Source organism: Mytilus californianus, unplaced genomic scaffold (assembly GCF_021869535.1).
Source record: "Mytilus californianus isolate M0D057914Y unplaced genomic scaffold, xbMytCali1.0.p SCAF_57, whole genome shotgun sequence".
NCBI lineage: Eukaryota > Metazoa > Mollusca > Bivalvia > Mytilida > Mytilidae > Mytilus > Mytilus californianus.
In genome coordinates, this window is record NW_026262709.1 from 805,120 (window position 1) to 828,476 (window position 23,357).

Below are 23,357 nucleotides of genomic sequence, written 5' to 3' on the forward strand. Positions count from 1 at the left end.
ACTGCAATATTTTTATGCATTGAATGATTGGTTAATCAAGGGTTACTAACCTTTGGTATTAGATTGAAAAGGAAATTAAGACTGATGCCTTATAATGTGTTAAGCTGATAAGCACTATTTGTTTCTCAGATACAAAGGTAGAATTATCCAATTAAATCTCTTTTATCTAAATATTTCTTCAGCCTGTGAAAAACAAAAAACGACATTGAGAACAAACATCACTCAGTTATTCTGTAATCATCAGAATCTTTTTACCATATTTTCTGTTTATTTCATATTAATTTGTTTTGTTAAGATTCAAGGACACAAAGCACTTGTCATTCAGCAGGGAACCATACATTATTGGAACCAGATAATTGTATAACAATTATTATTAGAGGAATTATTGGTTATCAAGCCGTCAACACAAAAGTGATCGGTTCGTCAGCTCTGTGTATCTCATAATTCTTTATTAATTCAATGACACTGATCGATATTTGATTGATTTGTGGGATAAAGTGTTGATGCCAATAAACAAGATTTTAGTACAGAGTTATGTCCTGTCTGGCTGTGAGCACGGTTTAACTTCTCTGCCTTTTGGTTGTATTGATGTTATATTGTGGAAATAAACTTAATTTGTGTAAAAAATGCATTTTCTTGTAGTGAATCCCATAGAAAATTCCTAGCATTCATTTTTATTGTCTCGCCTGCGACAAAAGTCGCAGAAAGCCAGACATAGGGATTGCTTTTCCTGCGACGGCTGATGACGGCGTCAACTATTGTTAAGTTTTCTGCTTAAGTTAGTTTGATAGAAACTACTTGTGATAGATCATTGATATTTTGTATGTAGATGCATTACTATCAGTACATATCAGTTTGATGACAATTTTGAGGCCCTGCACCCTAAGCCATGGTCCAGTGACTTTGATTTAATTAGCCATTTTCAATGTTAAGTTTCCTGCTTAAGTTAGTTTGATAGGCAGTTACTGTGATAGATCAATGATATTTTGTGTGAAGTTGCATTGCTATCAGTACATATCAGTTTGATGACTATTTTGAGGCCCTGCCCCTAGGCCATAGTTCAATGACTTCCAATTAATTAGCAATTTTCAATGATAAGTTTTCTACTTAAGTTAGTTTGATATGAACTACTTGCGATAGATCAATGATATTTTGTATAAAGTTGCATTACTATCAGTACATATCAGTTTGAAGACTATTTTAAGGCCCTGTCCCCTGGTCATGGTCCAGTGACTTTCAATCAATTAACAATTTTCAATGTTAAGTTTTATGATTAAGTTAGTTTGATAGGAACTACTTACAATAGACAATATTCCCTATAAAGTTACATTGCTGTTTGTACATCTCAGTTTATCAACCATTTCGAGGCCCTACCTTCTAGTTGGTCCAGCGACTTTGAATTAATTAGCAATGTTGCTGTTCATCAGCTTGTCTTTTTCTGAATTTTATGCTGACAGGGGAGACATATCTCTGTGTCAGCAGTTTATTCTTATTAGGTCTTTCCACTTTTTTTAGCTCACCTGGCCCGAAGGGCCAAGTGAGCTTTTCTCATCACTTGGCGTCCGTCGTCCGTCGTCCGTCGTCGTCCGGCGTCGTCCGGCGTCGTCCGTCGTCGGCGTTAACTTTTTACATTTTGAACTTCTTCTAGAGAACCACTGAATGGAATGAAACCAAACATGGCATGAATGTTCCTTATGAGGTGCTGACCAAGTGTTGTTACTTTGTAGCCGATCCATCATCCAAGATGGCCGCCATCGGGGAACTTAGTTTAACATAGGACCCTATGGGAAATGCATACAAATGACTTCTTTTAGAGAACCACTGAATGGAATGAAACCAAACATGGCATGAATGTTCCTTATGAGGTGCTGACCAAGTGTTGTTACTTTGTAGCCGATCCATCATCCAAGATGGCCGCCATCGGGGAACTTAGTTTAACATAGGACCCTATGGGAAATACATACAAATGTCTTCTTTTAGAGAACCACTGAATGGAATGAAACCAAACATGGCATGAATGTTCCTTATAAGGTGCTGACCAAGTGTTGTTACTTTGTAGCCGATCCATCATCCAAGATGGCCGCCAGCGGGGGACTTAGTTTAACATAGGACCCTATGGGAAATGCATACAAATGACTTCTTTTAGAGAACCACTGAATGGAATGAAACAAAACATGGCATGAATGTTCCTTATTAGGTGCTCACCAAGTGTTGTTACTTTGTAGCCGATCCCTCATCCAAGATGGCCGCCAGCGGGGGACTTAGTTTAACATAGGACCCTATGGGAAATGCATACAAATGACTTCTTTTAGAGAACCACTGAATGGAATAAAACCAAACATGGCATGAATGTTCCTTATGAGGTGCTGACCATGTGTTGTTACTTTGTAGCCGATCCATCATCCAAGATGGCTGCCATCGGGGAACTTAGTTTAACATAGGACCCTATGGGAAATACATACAAATGTCTTCTTTTAGAGAACCACTGAATGGAATGAAACCAAACATGGCATGAATGTTCCTTATGAGGTTCTGACCAAGTGTTGTTACTTTGTAGCCGATCCATCATCCAAGATGGCTGCCAGCGGGGGACTTAGTTTAACATAGGACCCTATGGGAAATACATACAAATGTCTTCTTTTAGAGAACCACTGAATGGAATGAAACCAAACATGGCATGAATCTTCCTTATGAGATGCTGACCAAGTGTTGTTACTTTGTAGCTGATCCATCATTCAAGATGGCCGCCAGCGGGGGACTTAGTTTTACATAGGACCCTTTGGGAAATACATGAAAATGTCTTCGTTTGGAGAACCAATAAATGGAATGGAACCAAACATGGCATGAATGTTCCTTATGAGATGTTGACCAAGTGTTGTTACTTTGCAGCCGATCCATCATCCAAGATGGCCGACAGCGGGGGACTTAGTTTAACATAGGACCCTATGGGAAATACATACAAATGTCTTCTTTTAGAGTACCACTTAATGGAATGAAACCAAACATGGCATGAATGTTCCTTATGAAGTGCTGACCAAGTGTTGCTACTTTGTTGCCGATTTACTGTTCAAGATGGCCACCAGGATATTTTATTAAATAACGGGACCAATATTAATCAAAATTTGGCCTCAATCATTATTTGGGTATCTGTTATGATTTTTATCTATTTTTACATGATTTCTAAAACCAAAGTAGAGTCAGGTGAGCGACACAGGCTCTTGAGAGCCTCTAGTTTTTCTTCTTCTGCCACTTTTATTTCTTGAAATTGACCCTGCTTAACAGAATACTTTTCTTTGTAGGAGTTATCTCCCTGAACACTGTTTTCCTTGTAAGTGCATCTCCTCCGTAATCGTAAAAGAAAGCAACAAATTTATTTTACCAAATTGCTTGTTATATCATCAGAATGTTTTGACCAATTTTGACGGAAGCGATACAAAAACTCCATATGAGAGTTATTTCCCCTTCTGTATTTGACATAAGGGATATATAAATATATAGCATGAATGGTTAGTGATAGAGACCTAAGGTATATTGATTTGAGGTCCTTGGTTCATTTAAATGAAATTGAGGCCAAGGTCAAAGGTCAAGGTCAAATTCAAAATTTTTACTTTTCCTTGTTATTTGATCTCCTCTGTCACTTTTAAAGATATATATATAAAAGAACTAGTGCAAAATGTTTGCCAAATTGTGATTAAGATTAATACATTTGGTCTGAAACAATCCAATGACATCTTATAGGAGTTATTGTCCCTGAAATGATTCAATTTAAGGTTAATTGATTATTACTCCAAGTTGGTACATGATAAAGCCATAGGGTCTTTTGCAAACTGTTGGTTGACATATGACCAACAATGTTTTATTACAGGCAAAAGTATATAGAAACCATATATTTTTGGAATTAGTGTAAATAAAGCTATCATGTAAGACCAGAAGTGACATTTTTAAAAAACGGAAGTTGACAATTATCTCCCTTATTTCAGGCAAAAATATAAAGCAACATTAATTTATTGAATCAGTATGAAGAAACCTATGCTTGGACGCCAATAGTAACTTTGAGGAAACCGGAAGTAATGCTTCTCATCAATAATTTAGAAAATTGATGTGGAAAGACCTTCAAATGTTCTCTGAACAATTGGTTTTTAATTTGTGATTGCTCTTACGTTTTTTCAAATAATAAAGGTGGAAGGGCTGAAAATATACCATTCATATTGTACATACAGTTTTCATATGTGGTTCAGTTTTGATGATATTATTCTGTCTAGGGCTCCTTATGTTAAGAGCTTTCAGAAATATTTGCAATCTTTTTTGTATAGCATTCACAGTTAGAAGATTTATGGTCTTAAGTGATAAATATTATTAATAATTCTTGAAAATATTGATACTGAGAAACTATAGACAGCAAGATTAAAGAACCCATGCACCAAATTATTTATTTAGATCTACAAATCTTTTCAGTACATTGCATAGTACATGTATCACATATTGTGATGACTGTTTATTTGAAGTGAAGATTTTTAATAATGATTTATTTTATCCTTTTGTTTAAGTTTTCAAATAAATAATCAGATCTTGTTACTGAAGAAAAAAATAATTTGATTGCCTTCATTTTACGTGAATGCACTCAAAAAGCATTTAAATTGAAAACATTTTAAAATGAATTGAAAAAAACCAACATTTTGATTGCAAGCAAGGTGAAAATAAATATCAAAATGGCATATTCTTGAAAGGTGGTCAATTTAGGCTCTCAGATTCAGTTCATCATCTCAATTGTATTTAGTGATTAAATCCATAATAATTTCTGTCACTAGCTTTCATACTTTTGTCATATCTATGATATTACCACTCAATAAATACTGTTATGAAATCCCTGTAGACATTTACAGAACAGAAATGATTGGAGAAATGATTGAAATTTGTCTTATGGATGTTTTGGTTTTAAATGGTAACACTGAAAAGGCTTACTGCTGTGCTTTTAAATGTCATGGATATTTTTGAAGGGACAATGAAATATAATTAGAGTTTTTATCGATATTTATACATAAACAGCTGTATCAGATGGCCTTTTTCTGCCCCCGCTGTAGCGAAGGGGGCATTAAGTTTTACACTTGTCCGTCTAAACATCCGTTCATCCGTACGTCCTGATATTGGTTTCCGTTCTTTAACCTTAGTTTTCCTCAACCAAATGTAATGAATCTTATACACAATATTATAACCACAAAACACAGATCAAGTTTGAATTTGGGTAGTGTCACTTTTACCTTTCTAGAGTTATGCCCCTTTACAAATGGAGAAATTGCTGATTTTTCATTTCCATTCTATAACTTAAGTTTGCCTCAGCCAAATATTATGAATCTTATACACAATGCTTATTTCGACAAAACACAGATCAATTTCAAATTTGGGTGGGGTCACTTTTACCTTTCTAGAGTTCATAATGCTCCTTTACAAATGGAAAAATTGCTGGATTTTTCATTTCTGTTCTATAACTTAAGTTTGCCTCAACTAAATGTTATGAATCTTATACACAATGCTTTTTTCCACAAAACACAGATCAAGTTTAAATTTGGGTGGCGTTACTCTTACCTTTCTAGAGTTATGCTCCTTTACAAATGGAAAAATTGCAGAATTTTAAAACACAGATCAAGTTTGAATTTCGGTGGCGTCACTTTTACCTTTCTAGAGTTATATGCTCCTTTACAAATGGAAAAATTGCTGAATTTTTCATTTCCATTCTATAACTTAAGTTTGCCTCTACCAAAAAAATTAGAACAACCATAGGTACAGTGTGCCTGTCCCAAGATTGGTACCTGAACAATAGCTGTCTATAAGGTCATATCTTAACGTGTTTGCTATTTGTGTAGATAATTTAGTGTTGATGGCAGATATTTTATACTTTCTGTTATAATTCTTCACAACAATTTGTGGTCGGACCTGTCTATTGCTGTAGACTTTACATTGACTTCTAGATATCTCTTGGCAAAAAAAAAACCAAAAAATATGCTTTATTTTATTTTATTAAGATTTCCATTTCCATTTCTGTATGATTGTGTACTCAAATGGGGCATCATTTACAAAGAAATGTATACAATTGAAAAGTATTGATTTGTACAGAATACTATAAAATTTACTAGAGAATGTATTTGTGTCCATAAGCTAAATCATTTTGGAAGTTATTGAAATGATAACTGTTACAATTGAAATCAAGCTGTTGTATAATTATTGCCTTTATCTTCTAAAGAAGTGCAACCCAACCTTTCATTGCCCATATAGGGTATACAGATATCAGAGGGTCATAGGTCATGACAGATTTCTAATTTGACACATTATTTTTTTCATTATAGAGTAAAGATCAACATAGCCAAAGTTGGATCATGTGCTACATTAGTCGCTGAAGAATTTTTTAGTAGGACAGATTTGACCTTTGACAAGACAGCTCTTACCTTTCTGTATGGTAAGTAATGGTGAAAATATAGTGGAAAAGAGGGGAAAATGTATTACCAAAATACATAACTCCAAGATAAATTAAAAAGGGAAAGGTTCATAAAACCTTACAAAATTAAAGGCTCCACTATATCAACTAATGAAACAACTGGAAAACAACTATCATATGCCTGACTTGGTACAGGCATTTATGATAAAAATTCGTAAGGGTTCCGCGGAACCCAGTGTCTCGCCTACTTTTTGCTGTTAATCACAGGCTCAGCAAAAATGAGGAAAAAAATTAATAAAAATATTCCTCTCTATACTATCTTTTGATTGTAAGTAGCTTCTGTCCAAGTTTGGTAAAAATCCAGGATAGTTTATGAATCTAATAAATGTTTTAAAAACTTAAACTGCAGACTGTATGTAATGTTAACTGGAAGAAAAACTAAGTCCATTTATAAGTAAAATACGGAAAAAATGGAACAAAATTTCCTTCTAGATACTAGCTTTTAATCATAAACAAGCTTCTGTCTAAGTTTGGTACAAATCCAGGATAGTTTAAGAAAGTTGTTCAAATTTTAAAAACTTTAACCACAGAGTGAATGTAATGTTAACTGGCAGAAAAACTAAGTCCATTTATAAGTAAAATACGGAAAAAATGGATTTTTTTTTTTACAAAATTTACTTCTGGATACTATCTTTTAATCATAAACAAGCTTCTGTCCAAGTTTGGTACAAATCCAGGATAGTTTAAGAAAGTTGTTAAAATTTTAAAATCTTTAACCACAGAGTGAATGTAATGTTAACTGGCAGAAAAACTAAGTCCATTTATAAGTAAAATACGGAAAAAATGGAATTTTTTTTTACAAAATTTACTTCTGGATACTATCTTATGATCATAAACAAACTTCTTTCCAAGTTTGGTAGAAATCCAGGATAGTTTAAGAAAGTTATTAAAATTTCAAAAACTTTAACCACAGAGTGAATGTAATGTTTCCTGGCAGAAAAACTAAGTCCATTTATAAGTAAAATACGGAAAAAATGGAATTTTTTTTTTACAAAATTTACTTTTGAATATTATCTTATGATCATAAACAAGCTTCTGTCCAAGTTTGGTAGAAATCCAGGATAGTTTAAGAAAGTTATTAAAATTTCAAAAACTTTAACCACAGAGTGAATATTTGTGGACGCCGCCGACGACGACGACGACGCCGACGGAATGTAGGATCGCTATGTCTCGCTTTTTCGACAAAAGTCGAAGGCTCGACAAAAATGGTGGTTGCAAATACCTGATTTTGAAACTATCTAAACCTCCCACTTGCGATAGTGTATTAATTCATAGCACCAAATCTGTACATGACCAGGCCATGACAAAAGCTAAGCAAAGGAACAGAACTATTTTAGCTGTTCTTGCTCTTAAAGTCTTCAATACAGATCTAGAGTAAAAGTTCCCAATTCACTGCAAGTTACTGTACTAGTTTGAGTGGAATTCTTTGCATTGAAGCATGCATAATGAAAGCTTGAGGCTAGCTATACAGTATGGGTTTTTCTTATTGTTAACAGCTGTACTATGACACACTATAATTCCTTGAACTTTGTCATTTGAACTTTGGTAGATAGTTGTCTCGTTGGCAATCGTACCACATCTCCTTATTTTAATATTCATATGGTATGAGTTTTGTTCATTGTTGAGGAATTTGCACTCAAGTTTTTGTACAATTTGAATACAGTGTTCATTGTTGAGGAATTTGCACTCAAGTTTTTATACAATTTGAATACATTTGAACTGATTTTAAATTGAAATTCCTCAAACATTCAGCATTCTTTATTTGTTACATCAGTTTTATAATTAAATACAACTATTTAAATAGCTGTAACATTGAACGCTATCTGTCTTCATTTCAATACAAAACACATGTCACCTGAATCAATCTCAGAATCATATTAAGGTCATTTATTTTATTTTAAACTATTAGATTTAAAATGTTTAAGATCAGGCATGATAAATTTGATTGAAATATTATTCATATATTATTGTAAATTGAACAACTAGATGTTAACAGGAAAACATATGTAACATATGTGCTCTATTAACACTAGAATTATTGGAAAATTTACTTTGTAAGTACAGTTGATTCATGTTTTATTGATTTGATTTTTGTTGAGCCTTCGACTTTAGTCGAAAAAGCGAGACATAGCGATCCTACATTCTGTCGTCGTTGTCGTCGGCATCGTCCACAAATATTCACTCTGTGGTTAAAGTTTTTGAAATTTTAATAACCTTCTTAAACTATCCTGGATTTCTACCAAACTTGGACAGAAGCTTGTTTATGATCATAAGATAGTATCCAGAAGTAAATTTTGTAAAAATAAAATTCCATTTTTTCTGTATTTTACTTATAAATGGACTTAGTTTTTCTGCCGGGAAATATTACATTCACTCTGTGGTATAAGTTTTTTAAATTTTAATTACTGTCTTAAACTATCCTGGGTTTGTACGAAATTTGGACAGAAGCTTGTTTATGATCATAAGATAGTATCCAGAAGTAAATTTTGTAAAAAAATAAATCTATTTTTTCCTTATTTTACTTTTAAATGGACTTAGATTTTCCGCCAGGAAACAACACATTCACTCTGTGGTTAAAGTTTTAAAATTTTAATAACTTTCTTATACTATTTTGGATTTGTACCAAACTTGGACAGAAGCTTGTTTATGATCAAATGCTAGTATCTAGAAGGAAATTTTGTTTTCTTCCAATTAACATTACATTCAGTCTGCAGTTAAAGTTTTTAAACATTTAATAGATTCATAAACTATTCTGGAATTTTACCAAACTTGGACAGAAGCTTCTTACAATCAAAAGATAGTATCAAGAGGAATATTTTTATTGATTTACTTCCTCATTTTTGTTGAGCCTGCAATTAACAGAAAAAGTAGGCGAGACACTGGGTTCCGTGGAACCCTTACGAATTTTTTTTTTTTGGTTATTTGGAGAATGTAGTGTTTACACAAGATCATTGATATTTTTATGCCTCACCTAGGATAGTAGAGAGGCATTATGTTTTTCGGTCTGTGCGTCCGTTTGTGCATACGTCCGTCTGTGCCGCTTCAGGTTAAAGTTTTTGGTCAAGGTAGTTTTTGACGAGCCTGCGACTTTTGTTGCAGAAAGCTCGACATAGGGATAGTGATACGGCGGCGGCGGCGGCGGCGGCTATGGCGGCGGCGGCGTTAGCTAACTTCTTAAAAGCTTTATATTTTAGAAGGTGGAAGGTCTGGATGCTTCATACTTTGTATATGGATGCCTCATGTTACGAAGTTTCCGTCAGTCACATGTCCAATGTCCTTGACCTCATTTTCATGGTTCAGTGACTACTTGAAAAAAAAGTTAAGATTTTTTGTAATGTTAGATTCTCTCTTATTATAAGTAATAGGATAACTATATTTGGTATGTGCGTACCTTGCAAGGTCCTCATGCCCATCAGACAGTTTTCACTTGACCTCGACCTTATTTCATGGATCAGTGAACAAGGTTAAGTTTTGGTGGTCAAGTCCATATCTCAGATACTATAAGCAATAGGTCTAGTATATTCAGTGTATGGAAGGACTGTAAGGTGTACATGTCCAACTGGCAGGTGTCATCTGACCTTGACCTCATTTTCATGGTTCAGTGGTTATAGTTAAGTTTTTGTGTTTTGGTCTGTTTTTCTTATACTGTATGCCATAGGTCTATTATATTTGGTGTATGGAATGATTGTAAGGTGTACATGTCTAGCGGGCAGGTGTCATCTGACTTTGACCTCATTTTCATGGTTCAGTTGTCAAAGTTAAGTTTTTGAGTTTTGGTCTTTTTTTCTAATACTATATGCAATAGTTCAACTATATTTGGTATGTGCGTACCTTGCAAGGTCCTCATGCCCGTCACACAGTTTTCACTTGACCTCGACCTCATTTCATGGATCAATGAACAAGGTTAAGTTTTGGTGGTCAAGTCCATATCTCAGATACTATAAGCAATAGGTCTAGTATATTCGGTGTATGGAAGGACTGTAAGGTGTACATGTCCAACTGGCAGGTGTCATCTGACCTTGACCTCATTTTCATGGTTCAGTGGTTATAGTTAAGTTTTTGTGTTTTGGTCTGTTTTACCTATACTGTATGCCATAGGTCTACTATATTTGGTGTATGGAATGATTGTAAGGTGTACATGTCTAGCGGGCAGGTGTCTTCTGACCTTGACCTCATTTTCATGGTTCAGTGGTCAAAGTTAAGTTTTTGAGTTTTGGTCTTTTTTTCTAATACTTTATGCAATAGGTCATCTATATTTGGTGTATGGAAATATCTTATGATGTACCTGTCAGTCTTGCAGGTTTTTTTACTTTGACCTCATTTTCACGGTTCATTGCTCAGTGTTAAGTTTTTGTGTTTTGGTCTGTTTTTCTAATACTATAAGCAATAGGTCAACTATATTTGTTGTATGGAAGGATTGCAAGCTGTAGTACATGTCTGCCTGGCATTGTTCATCTGACCTTGACCTCATTTTCTTGGTTCATTGGTCAATGTTTAGTTTTCTTGGTTAAGTCTGTATCTTAGAAACTATAAACAATAGGTCAACTATATTTAGTGTATTGAATGATTGTAAGGTGTACATGTATTTCTTGTTTGGTTTATATGACCTTGACCTCATTTTCTTGGATCATGTTAAGTGTATGTGATAGTTGTAGTAAAGCTTTATATTTAGGACTATCAACATAATATCAATGATTAGTAAAGAAGGCGAGACATTTCAGCGTGTGCACTCTTGTTGATGAAGTTGAAGTCCAATCAACTTGAAACTTAGTACACATGTTCCCTATGATATGATCTTTCTAATTTTAATGCCAAATTAGAGTTTTGACCCCAATTTCATAGTCCACTGAACAAAAAAAATGATAGTGCGAGTGGGGGATCCATGTACTATGGAGACATTCTTGTTCTGTATAATTTATTTATATAAAAATAGATTTTTAAATATTTCTCATATTTGTTATAAAAGAGTGCATCTGTTTATTTTTGCATCATTTTTGTCTTACAATGGATGTCCTGGAAAAAGGAGACTTATCTGGCTGTCTCTGGTGTTGGTGTGTATTAGTTTGTTATGAGATCATTTAATTGGGAACCACTAGTTGTAGGTCAATGATAGTTTGTATGCAGTTATATTAGTATTGGCACATCTCATTTCCATGAAGATTATTTGGCCTTGCACCCTCAGTCATGGTCTATTAACTTTTAAACTTTTGCTTTATTTTGCATGTATTAATTTGTGATTTGGTCAGTTTAAGAAGGACGACTAGTGATAGGTCAATAATATTTTGGTATGTAAATGTATTAGTATTTGCCACACCCCCTCAGTCATGGTCTATTGACTTCAAATGTTTTGCATAATTAACAAGTTAAAGTTTGTGATTAGGTTGAACCATTAATGTTAAGTCAATGAAATTTTCAGGTATGCAGTTAAATAAGAATTTGCAAGTCTCATGAAGATTATAATAGCCTGGCCCCCTCATCATAATTTGCTGACTTTGAAACTTTTGCATAGTTTACATGTTAAAGTTTGTGTTTAGGTTAGTTCAAAGGTAACCACTTATAAAAAGTCAATGGCATTTGGTATGCGGTTTTATAAGCATTGGCAATTCTCATTTCCAAGGGTGGGCCCTGCACCTTCAGTCATGGTTCATTGACTATGACTGTTTTGCATAGTTTACATGTTAAAGTAGTGCCATTTTTGTCAAGCCTGCGAATTTTGTCGCAAAAGCGAGACATAATGATCCTACATTCCGTCAGAAGGCAGCGGCGTCCACAAATATTTACTCTGTGGTTAAAGTTTTTGAAATTTTAATAACTTTCTTAAACTATCCTGGATTTCTACCAAACTTGGACAGGAGCTTGTTTATGATCATAAGATAGTATCCAGAAGTAAATTTTGTAAAAAAAAATCCTGTTTATCCGTAATTTACTTATAAAAGGACTTAGTTTTTTCTGCCAGTTAACATTACATTCACTCTGTACATGTGGTTAAAGTAATAAAAATTTTAATAACTTTCTTAAACTTTTCGGGATTTGTACCAAACTTGGACAGAAGCTTGTTTATGATCAAAAGCTAGTATCTAGAAGGAAATTTTGTAAAAATTTATTTCCTATTTTTCCGTATATTACTTATCAATGGACTTAGTTTTTCTTCCAGTTAATATTACATACAGTCTGCAGTTAAAATTTTTAAAATATTCATTACATTCATAAACCATCCTGGATTTTTAGCGAACTTGGACGGAAGCTTCTTACAATCAAAAGATAGTATCTACAGGAAAATTTTTAATAATTTTTTCCCCATTTTTGTTGAGCCTGCGACAAAAGCGAGACATAGCAATCCTACATTTCAGATTTAAGGGATACATCATCAAGCAATGTAAAAATTATCTTCTTTATCATTTGTTCATTCAATAAATTTATGTTTCAACTCTTTTATAAATCTATAGATTTGATTGCATACTGTATCCATTTTTTACAAGCATAACTTTTTTCATACATTTCAAACATCTTATTTCATTAACTGTAAATCTATTATGTGCATTCACTATGCCGCTGAAAACATAAACAACAGCAAAAGTAGGCGAGACACTGGGTTCCGCGAAACTTTTATGAATTTTAATTTCAACATTTGCTTTATTCTATCAAAATTACATGAAAGTGAGAAATATCTCTGTGTCAACAGAATATCTTTTATTTCTTATAAAGAAGAAATTAGAATTAAACATTTAATTTCAGGTGCTATCCTAATTGATACAGTGAACCTAAGTCCTGCCGCCCACAAGATGACAGACCAAGACGTAGCCATGACTGACAAGCTGAAGGAGATGTTACCTGAAATCAATGGAGATGATCTGTACAACTCTATACAGAAGGCTAAAACAGACATTAGTGGTAACTTTTTAATTCTATACAGAAGGCTAAAACAGACATTAGTGGTAACTTTTTAACTCTATACAGGAGGCTAAAACAGACATTAGTGGTAACTTTTTAACTCTATACAGAAGGCTAAAACAGACATTAGTGGTAACTTTTTAACTCTATACAGAAGGCTAAAACAGACATTAGTGGTAACTTTTTAATTCTATACAGAAGGCTAAAACAGACATTAGTGGTAACTTTTTAATTCTATACAGAAGGCTAAAACAGACATTAGTGGTAACTTTTTAATTCTATACAGAAGGCTAAAACAGACATTAGTGGTAACTTTTTAATTCTATACAGAAGGCTAAAACAGACATTAGTGCTAAAACAGACATTAGTGGTAACTTTTTAACTCTATACAGAAGGCTAAAACAGACATTAGTGGTAACTTTTTAACTCTATACAGAAGGCTAAAACAGACATTAGTGGTAACTTTTTAATTCTATACAGAAGGCTAAAACAGACATTAGTGGTAACTTTTTAACTCTATACAGAAGGCTAAAACAGACATTAGTGGTAACTTTTTAACTCTATACAGAAGGCTAAAACAGACATTAGTGGTAACTTTTTAACTCTATACAGAAGGCTAAAACAGACATTAGTGGTAACTTTTTAACTCTATACAGAAGGCTAAAACAGACATTAGTGGTAACTTTTTAACTCTATACAGAAGGCTAAAACAGACATTAGTGGTAACTTTTTAACTCTATACAGAAGGCTACAACAGACATTAGTGGTAACTTTTTAACTCTATACAGAAGGCTTAGAAACAGACATTAGTGGTAACTTTTTAACTCTATACAGAAGGCTTAGAAACAGACATTAGTGGTAACTTTTTAATTCTATACAGGAGGCTAAAACAGACATTAGTGGTAACTTTTTAACTCTATACAGAAGGGTAAAACAGACATTAGTGGTAACTTTATAATTCTATACAGAAGGCTAAAACAGACATTAGTGGTCACTTTTTAACTCTATACAGAAGGCTAAAACAGACATTAGTGGTCACTTTTTAACTCTATACAGAAGGCTAAAACAGACATTAGTGGTAACTTTTTAATTCTATACAGAAGGCTAAAACAGACATTAGTGGTAACTTTTTAACTCTATACAGAAGGCTAAAACAGACATTAGTGGTAACTTTTTAACTCTATACAGAAGGCTAAAACAGACATTAGTGGTAACTTTTTAGTGGTAACTTTTTAATTCTATACAGAAGGCTAAAACAGACATTAGTGGTCACTTTTTAACTCTATACAGAAGGCTAAAACAGACATTAGTGGTAACTTTTTAACTCTATACAGAAGGCTAAAACAGACATTAGTGGTCACTTTTTAACTCTATACAGAAGGGTAAAACAGACATTAGTGGTAACTTTTTAACTCTATACAGAAGGGTAAAACAGACATTAGTGGTAACTTTTTAATTCTATACAGAAGGCTAAAACAGACATTAGTGGTAACTTTCTAATTCTATACAGAAGGCTAAAACAGACATTAGTGGTAACTTTTTAACTCTATACAGAAGGCTAAAACAGACATTAGTGGTAACTTTTTAACTCTATACAGAAGGCTTAGAAACAGACATTAGTGGTAACTTTTTAACTCTATACAGAAGGCTTAGAAACAGACATTAGTTTTTAATTAATGTAGATTCATTATAGTTTGTGGTATACCTATTTTCATGTATTTATTGGGTATATGTGAACCTCTATTTTCATGTATTTATTGGGTATATGTGAACCTCTATTTTCATGTATTTATTGGGTATATGTGAACCTCTATTTTCATGTATTTATTGGGTATATGTGAACCTCTATTTTCATGTATTTATTGGGTATATGTGAACCTCTATTTTCATGTATTTATTGGGTATATGTGAACCTCTATTTTCAATGTACTACGGGATACAAATTTTAAATAGGATCGTACAATTTGTAAAAGTGAACCATTATAGGTCAAAGTACGGCCTTCAACACGGAGCCTTGGTTCACAATGACAGGGAATATATCCCTTTAGACTGACGGCTCAGTATATATAAAATAATGACAGGAAATATATCCCTTTAGACTGACGGCTCAGTATATATAAAACAATGACAGGGAATATATCCCTTTAGACTGACGGCTCAGTATATTTAAAACAATGACAGGGAATATATCCCTTTAGACTGACGGCTCAGTATATATAAAACAATGACAGGGAATATATCCCTTTAGACTGACGGCTCAGTATATATAAAACAAAAACAGAGAATATGAGCCCATATCCCCTGTGAAGATCCCAAATAACATATAACTTAGAAACATTAGGACCTCTATGAAATAAATACATTGATTCACTTAGTAAACCAAAGTTTTGTCAGTGGCATGTGGATAGATTGGGGACCTTATGTATTATGTTTATTCTTTTTTAAATGAGGAATCATATGTTTTTTAGGATTTGCAAACATTCATACAAAACTAAAAATTTGGCAATATTCTGGACATTCTATCTGTGAGAATAACCTCTCTTGAAGTTGTATTAAATCTGTTGTTGTGTACTGTCTCTTACTTTTAAATCGTTTGACAAAAGCAGTTGATGTGTTCAACATTTTGATATCTTAATAACATAAACAAATTGTTCACCTTTCAACATGTTTGAAGTCCTATTTCTCATTGATTGAGGGCATAAGATACAGTTACAGGGGAGGTAATGACGTTGCTAATGTAATATGTTATATTTCGCCACGTCAAAGGGAACATATCGGGAAAAGATGCATTTTTTGAGTGATTTTAATCGTTAGCTTGAAAACGAGAACACAAACCCTTCTTTTTTAAAAGGACATTTGACTTGATACTGCATGAAGATTTTTTGTACCAATTTTTATGAAAAAATCACAGATGATTTTTTTTTAAATTAGATAAATATGCAAAATAGCTTGTTTGCAAATTTTCGTTAAAAATCACTGTGGGATCAAAACTGTATCGTATGCCTTAACATCCAGTATAGTTGACAGCATTAAAGGCATTATTACACAGAAAACCCTCCTAAACAATTTATATATGTCCAAGGTATTATACAAGGTAGAATGATTATTATATATTTTGATGTCTGTATTTCTAGAAACCTGCTAATTTACAGCTTATTATCTTCAAAAGAGGAAATGTTTAGAATCCCTTCAGACAAATCAAGTTCATTTAGGCAAATTTAGAAACTTAATAAACAGAAAACTGTTTGGCAGCATTTTTATTAGTGCATGTTAACTTTTAGATTTTTATACGACCGCAAAAACATTTTGCGGTCGTATATTGGTATGACGTTGGCGTAGTCGTCGTCATCCGAAGACACATTGGTTTTCGCACTCTTACTTTAGTTTAATAGAATGGATCTCTATGAAATTTTAACATAAGGTTCAATACCACAAAAGGAAGGTGGGGGTTATGGTACCAACAGTTAAGGAATTAGGGGCCAAAAATTTTTGTATCTTCCGGACATAACTTGTGTGTTAGTGTATGGATCTCTCTGACATTTTACCACGTCAAGGTTCCATATCACAAAGGGAATGCTGGGATTGATTTTGGGGGTAATTGCCTCTAAATTTTAGGAATAAGGGGCAAAAAAACAAGCATTTTTGTCGAGCCTGCGACTTTTGTTGCAGAAAGTTCGACATAGGGATAGTGATCCAGCGGCGGCGGCAGCGTTAGCTAACTTCTTAAAAGCTTTATATTTTAGAAGGTGGAAGACCTGGATGCTTCATACTTTGTATATGGATGCCTCATGTTACGAAGTTTCCGTCAGTCACATGTCCAATGTCCTTGACCTCATTTTTATGGTTCAGTGACTACTTGAAAAAAAAGTTAACATTTTTTGTAATATTAAATTCTTTCTTATTATAAGTAATAGGATAACTATATTTGGTATGTTTGACCTTGCAAGGTCCTCATGCCTGTCAGACAGTTTTCACTTGACCTCGACCTCATTTCATGGATCAGTGAACAAGGTTAAGTTTTGGTGGTCAACTCCATATCTCAGATACTATATAAATAGGTCTAGTATATTCGATGTATGGAAGGACTGTAAGGTGTACATGTCCAACTGGCAGGTGTCATCTGACCTTGACCTCATTTTGTTGGTTCAGTGGTTATAGTTAAGTTTTTGTGTTTTGGTCTGTTTTTCTTATACTGTATGCAATAGGTCTACTATATTTGGTGTATGGAATGATTGTAAGGTGTATGTGTCTAGCTGGCAGGTGTCATCTGACCTTGACCTCATTTTCATGGTTCAGTGGTCAAAGTTAAATTTTTGAGTTTTGGTCTTTTTTTCTAATACTATATGCAATAGGTCAACTATTTTTGGTGTATGGAAATATTTAATGATCTATATGCAGTCGCACAGGTTTCATTTGACCTTGACCTCATTTTCACGGTTCATTGATCAGTGTTAAGTTCTTGTGTTTTGGTCTGTTTTTCTTATACTGTATGCAATAGGTCTACTATATTTGGTGTATGGAATGATTGTAAGGTGTACATGTCTAGTTGGCAGATGTCATCTGACCATGACCTCATTTTCATGGTTTGGTGGTTTTACTTAAGTTTTTGTGTTATAGTCTGTTTTTCTCATACTGTTTGCAATAGGTCTACAATATTTGGTGTATGGAATGATTGTACGGTGTACATGTCTAGCTGGCAGGTGTCATCTGACCTTGACCTCATTTTCATGGTTCAGTGGTCAAAGTTAAGTTTTTGAGTTTCTTGTTCCATTTTTATTCTTATACTGTTTTTGATAAGTGAACTATATTTGATGTATGGAATGTTTATGAGGTGTTTATGTCTGTCTGCCAGATATCATATGACCTTGACCTGATTTACATGGCTCATTGGTCAATGTTAAGTTTTCCTGCTGAACTTTGTCTTGGTTAAGTCTGTTTCTTAGAAACTATAAGCAATAGGTCAACTATATTTAGTGTATTGAATGATTGTAAGGTGTACATGTATTTCTCTTTCGGTTTATATGACCTTGACCTCATTTTCTTGGATCATGTAAAGTTTATGTGATAGTTGTAGTAAAGCTTTATATTTAGGACTATCAACATAATATCAATGGTTAGTAAAGAAGGCGAGACATTTCAGCTTGTGCACTCTTGTTATAATTTCAGGACAATAACTTGTGTGTAAGTGTATGGATCTTTCTGAAATTGTACTGCAAGGAACCATACCACAAAGGGAAGGCTGGGATTGATTTTGGGGGTAATTGACTCAACATTTTAGGAATTAGGGGTCAAAAAGGGGCAAAAAACAAGCATTTTTCTAGTTTCAGGACAATAACTTGTGTGTAAGTGTATGGATCTTTATGAAATTGTACTACAAGGTTCCATATCACAAAGGGAAAGCTGGGTTTGAGTTTGGGGGTAAATGCCCTAAACGTTTAGGAATTTGGGGCCAAAAAACAAGCATTTTTCTAGTTTCCAGACAATAACTTGTGTTCAAGTGTATGTATCTCTCTGAAATTGTACTTCAAGATACCATACCACAAAGGGAAGGCTGGGATTGAGTTTGGGGGGATGAATCATAAGGGGGTTCAAAATATTTTGGGGGGGGGGGATATTTTTTTCCTTTTTTCCTTTTTTTTCTGTAAAATTTTCCATTTTAAATTTGTAATTTCTGATTTATATATAAAAGCAAATAATAATGATATGGTTTCAATAGGTAAAATAAAATTTTTTTACTTCTTAGACCACATTCATTCTGTAACAGAAACCTATGCTGTGTCAAATATTTAATCACAATCCAAATTCAGTGCTGTATCAAGCTTGAATGTTGTGTCCATACTTGCCCCAACTGTTCAGGGTTCGACCTCTGCGGTCGTATCAAGCTGTGCCCAGCAGAGCATTTTATTAACTGTGTATTCCTCAGGAAAAATCCTGTTATTGATTTGGGGAATTACAGCAGGCAGTGGGCAGGCTTTTCAAATTTTTATGCCCCTAAGTGGGGCATAATGTTTTTCGTTCTGTGCATCAGTTCGTCTGTCGGTCCTTTACCGTTACTTAAGAGTAAAGACTGGTCACCTCAGAGTCAAAATTATGTCCCTTTGTAGGGTGACATTTCTTCCTATGAACTGTTTCATCTTAGAGCCAGCAGCTTGAAAAATACAGCTAGTAAATATATAACTTTTAGCTATAAAGTCTTGTACAGAGCAGGGCTCATATTTATATCCCATTAACATGTTAGTTTTAGGTCACCTGGCCCAAAGGGCCAAGTGAGCTTTTCACATCACTTGGCATCCAGCGTCGTCGTCGTTAACTTTTACAAAAATCTTCTCCTCTGAAACTATTGTGCCAAATTTAACCAAACTTGGCCACAATCATCATTGGGGTATCTAGTTTATAAATTTGTCCGATGACCCCGCCGGCCAACCAAGATGGCTGACATGGCTAAAAATAGAACATAGGGGTAAAATGCAAGTTTTGTCTATTATTTTTAAAACCGTTATAAATAGAGAAAATCTGACAGGTGCAAAAATGTTTAGAATGTTGAGCTCTACCAATTGTTCATTGAAGTCAAAACTGTCAGACGACTTATAGGAATTATTGCCCTTTAGTACCAATCTGCCTAAGAATCATTTTTTTAGCTCACCTGGCCCGAAAGGGCCAAGTGAGCTTTTCTCATCACTTAGCGTCCGTTTTCTGTCGTCGTCATCGTCCATCGTCATCATTAACTTTTTACATTTTGAACTTCTTCTAGAGAACCACTTAATGGAATGAAACCAAATATGGCATGAATGTTCCTTATGAGGTGCTGACTAAGTGTTGTTACTTTGTAGCCGATCCATCATCCAAGATGGCCCCAAGCGGGGACTTCGTTTAACATAGGATCCTATGGACAATGCATACAAATGTCTTCTTTAGAGAACCACTGAATGGAATGAAACCAAACATGGCATGAATGTTTCTTATGAGGTGCTTACCAAGTGTTGTTACTTTGAAGCCAATCCATCATCCAAGATGGCCGCCAGAGGGGGACTTAGTTTAACAAAGGACCCTATGGGAAATATATACAAATGTCTTCTTCTAGAAAACGGCTTAATGGATTGAAATCAAACATGGTATGAATATTTCTTTTGAGGTGTTGACCAAGTGTTGTTACTTTGTAGCTGATTTGTCATCCAAGATGGCTGCCAGCAGGGGGAGTAAGTTTAACATAGGACCCTACGGGAAATACATACAAATGTTTTCTTCTAGAGAACCACTGAATAGAATGAAACCAAACATAGCAGGAATGTTCCTAATGAGGTGCTGACCAAGTGTTGTTACTTTGTAGCCGAACTATCATTTAAGATGGCCGCCAGGAGGGGACTTAGTTTAACATAAGACCCTATGGGAAATACATACAAATGCTTCTTCTAGAGGAGCACTGAATGGAATGAAACCAAACATGGCATAAATGTTCCTTATGAGGTGCTGATGAAAACCTTAATACATGTATCTTTATAGATTGAGATCTACTGTAAACTGCAAATATATCAAGAAAAGAAGATCTACACATAAGTCAACATAAGCAAAATTGGCAAACTTGTTGGAGTTATTGTCCTTATAAAGTTATTTTCTACAATTTCAATAAATTTAGTAGTAATTTCTGTAAACTTTACAAAAGTCTTCTGCTTTTAATTAAATTACGGGGCCAATATTAAACCACATTTGGCCTCAATCATTATTAGGGAATCTGTTATGATTTTAATCTATTTTTACATGATTTCCAAAACCAAAGTAGAATCAGGTGAGCGACACAGGCTCTTGAGAGCCTCTAGTTTAACATTCTTGCCTTTTATGTTGATAACTATAACAGATACAGAGAAACTTTGAATTGCAAAAATGATCAGTAAGACAAGTTCTACTAATAAGTCTACACGGTTAAATCATCAGTTGACTCCTTATTAGAGTTATTGCCCTTTGATGACGATTTAAACCAATATTTTGTGTTTTGCCTTATATGATAAAAATTATAATAGATAAATAGACACTTTAAATCGCAAATTTTTTTTGAATATTGACATAGACCAAGGTGAGAGACACAGTCTAGTTATTTTTTGTATGAAATATTTGCCACTGGGTGTTAAACATTCATCTCTTTTAAACATTAAACAGTATTTATTTTTCTTATCATATTTTAACATTGTATACTTTTCAGAGTTGACAACCTTAGAATTATTAGAGAAAGATTTAAAGATAGTCTCAGGAACCAGTATAAAAGTAGCAATGTCTTCTGTCAGTATTAGTTTACAGGTGAATATTTATTTAGGTTTTTAGAACAAACTTTCGTTCTTTACACAAAAGTTTGACAATTTCTTCAAGTTTTTAGTTGTTGAATAACATCAGAAGAAAAGCTTATTCCAATGATTAAAAAAAAAACGATGGCTTTAAAGGTATATTATGATCTATACTACTGGTCCAAGTTCAAAGGCTCTCACTTTAGCCATTGTTTGCTGTTTATTTGTATATTTATTTGATTTTAATGGATAGAAAATGTGGAATATACTTCCATAAGACAGTAACCATTAACACATCAAATTTAAAGATATCAGCACCAAAAACTTGTTATACAAAAGGTGATTATAATCCTGACATGTGATATGCACATTAACTTGGCTAGGTAAAATTAGTTTTTTAATTACATAGGCATCCCTGTGATATTTTTTTTTTTTTTAGTTTGTATTTGTTTGTTTTGAAAATTATTCATACCCTTTTTTTAACAAGGAATTGTTTAAGATTATCTAAATTTTATGAATACAGTTCTATCGTTATTTTAACCTGTTCAAAACAGGATATCTGATAAGATTATGAAAAATCTTGCCCAAAGACAACATTCATCTAAATGATACATAAAAAGTAATACCTGTATTATTCATAATACATAAATAGATACAGTACAATACTGGATTATCTCCCATGTTTTGATCAGAAACGAATTTTCTTTTATATTTAAATGTAACCAAAGATATTTGAAAAATAATTGAAAAAATTGTAAATTGAAAATACTTTATTCATATCTTGCAATAATTTAAGTATTACAAAATAATAGTTATAGAATATTTGCACTAGTTTTGAAGAGTAGATACCCCATTAGCAAAACATCACCTGAAACAGTTACTATTTAAACCAATGAACTCAATTTTGTAGTGAGGTCTGCTGCCATTGGATATTGAACTTAAAGTACTGAATTAATGGATTAAACATGAATGTTACCTACTCTCCAATGGTGAACTTTAACCTCTTTTGCTACATTTTTTAATAGTAAAAATTATTTATTTACAAGCATGACAAATAAAGTCATCTTTTAAAACAAGGTTAATTTCACTAGAAGTGAAATTGTAAATTGTCTATTTATGCAACATTTAGCAAATTAGTTCCCTCAGCAAGCACTTATTGTTATGAATCACCAGTAATTTATTTGGCAATGTCAAAATATACTGTATATTAAAATCATATTTGTTTGGTAAATCACTGGAAAAAACTCTTCCATTTTATTGTGAAACTACAAGGAAAAAAGTAATCATTTTTAGAGCAGAGAAGTTTAGTTTAAACATATTTTATTTGCACAATATCACAAAGGAGGATTAGACACAAGTTAGTTCAACTTAGATCTTTTTCTAATATCAGAGTAGTGATGAAGGATTTATACATGCTTATAGAGATGTTTTGCATTCATGAGCAATGAATTGAACATATAGGTTTAAATCAGAAACAACCTTATTGGGGAATAAAGAAATCCTTTGCTCTTACATTATAACAAAAGAAAAAGGCTTCACAAGTGATGTAGGGCTGTTATTTCAAATATTGTTATGGCTTGCATTACAAAACTCTAAAGCTCAACTACAACAAGCAAGAAAAAAATAATAAAATGCAAAAACAGTTAAAATTAGATCAAAAAGAAAAAATAAACTTGAAAAGCAAACATTGTATCCTCAGAGTC

General features: G+C 33.5%; 1 protein-coding gene across 1 annotated transcript in view; it reads left to right on the plus strand.

The window, feature by feature from the left end:
* LOC127703947 (uncharacterized) overlaps positions 1-23,357 on the plus strand; it is a 124,670-nt gene that overhangs the window by 36,466 nt on the left and 64,847 nt on the right. Inside the window, exons 3-5 of the mRNA XM_052207986.1 lie at positions 6,342-6,451; positions 13,226-13,381; positions 21,576-21,670. Of these exons, the coding sequence (XP_052063946.1) occupies positions 13,273-13,381; positions 21,576-21,670 (204 nt within the window). The 5' untranslated portion in view covers positions 6,342-6,451; positions 13,226-13,272. The remainder of the gene's footprint in view (positions 1-6,341; positions 6,452-13,225; positions 13,382-21,575; positions 21,671-23,357) is intronic.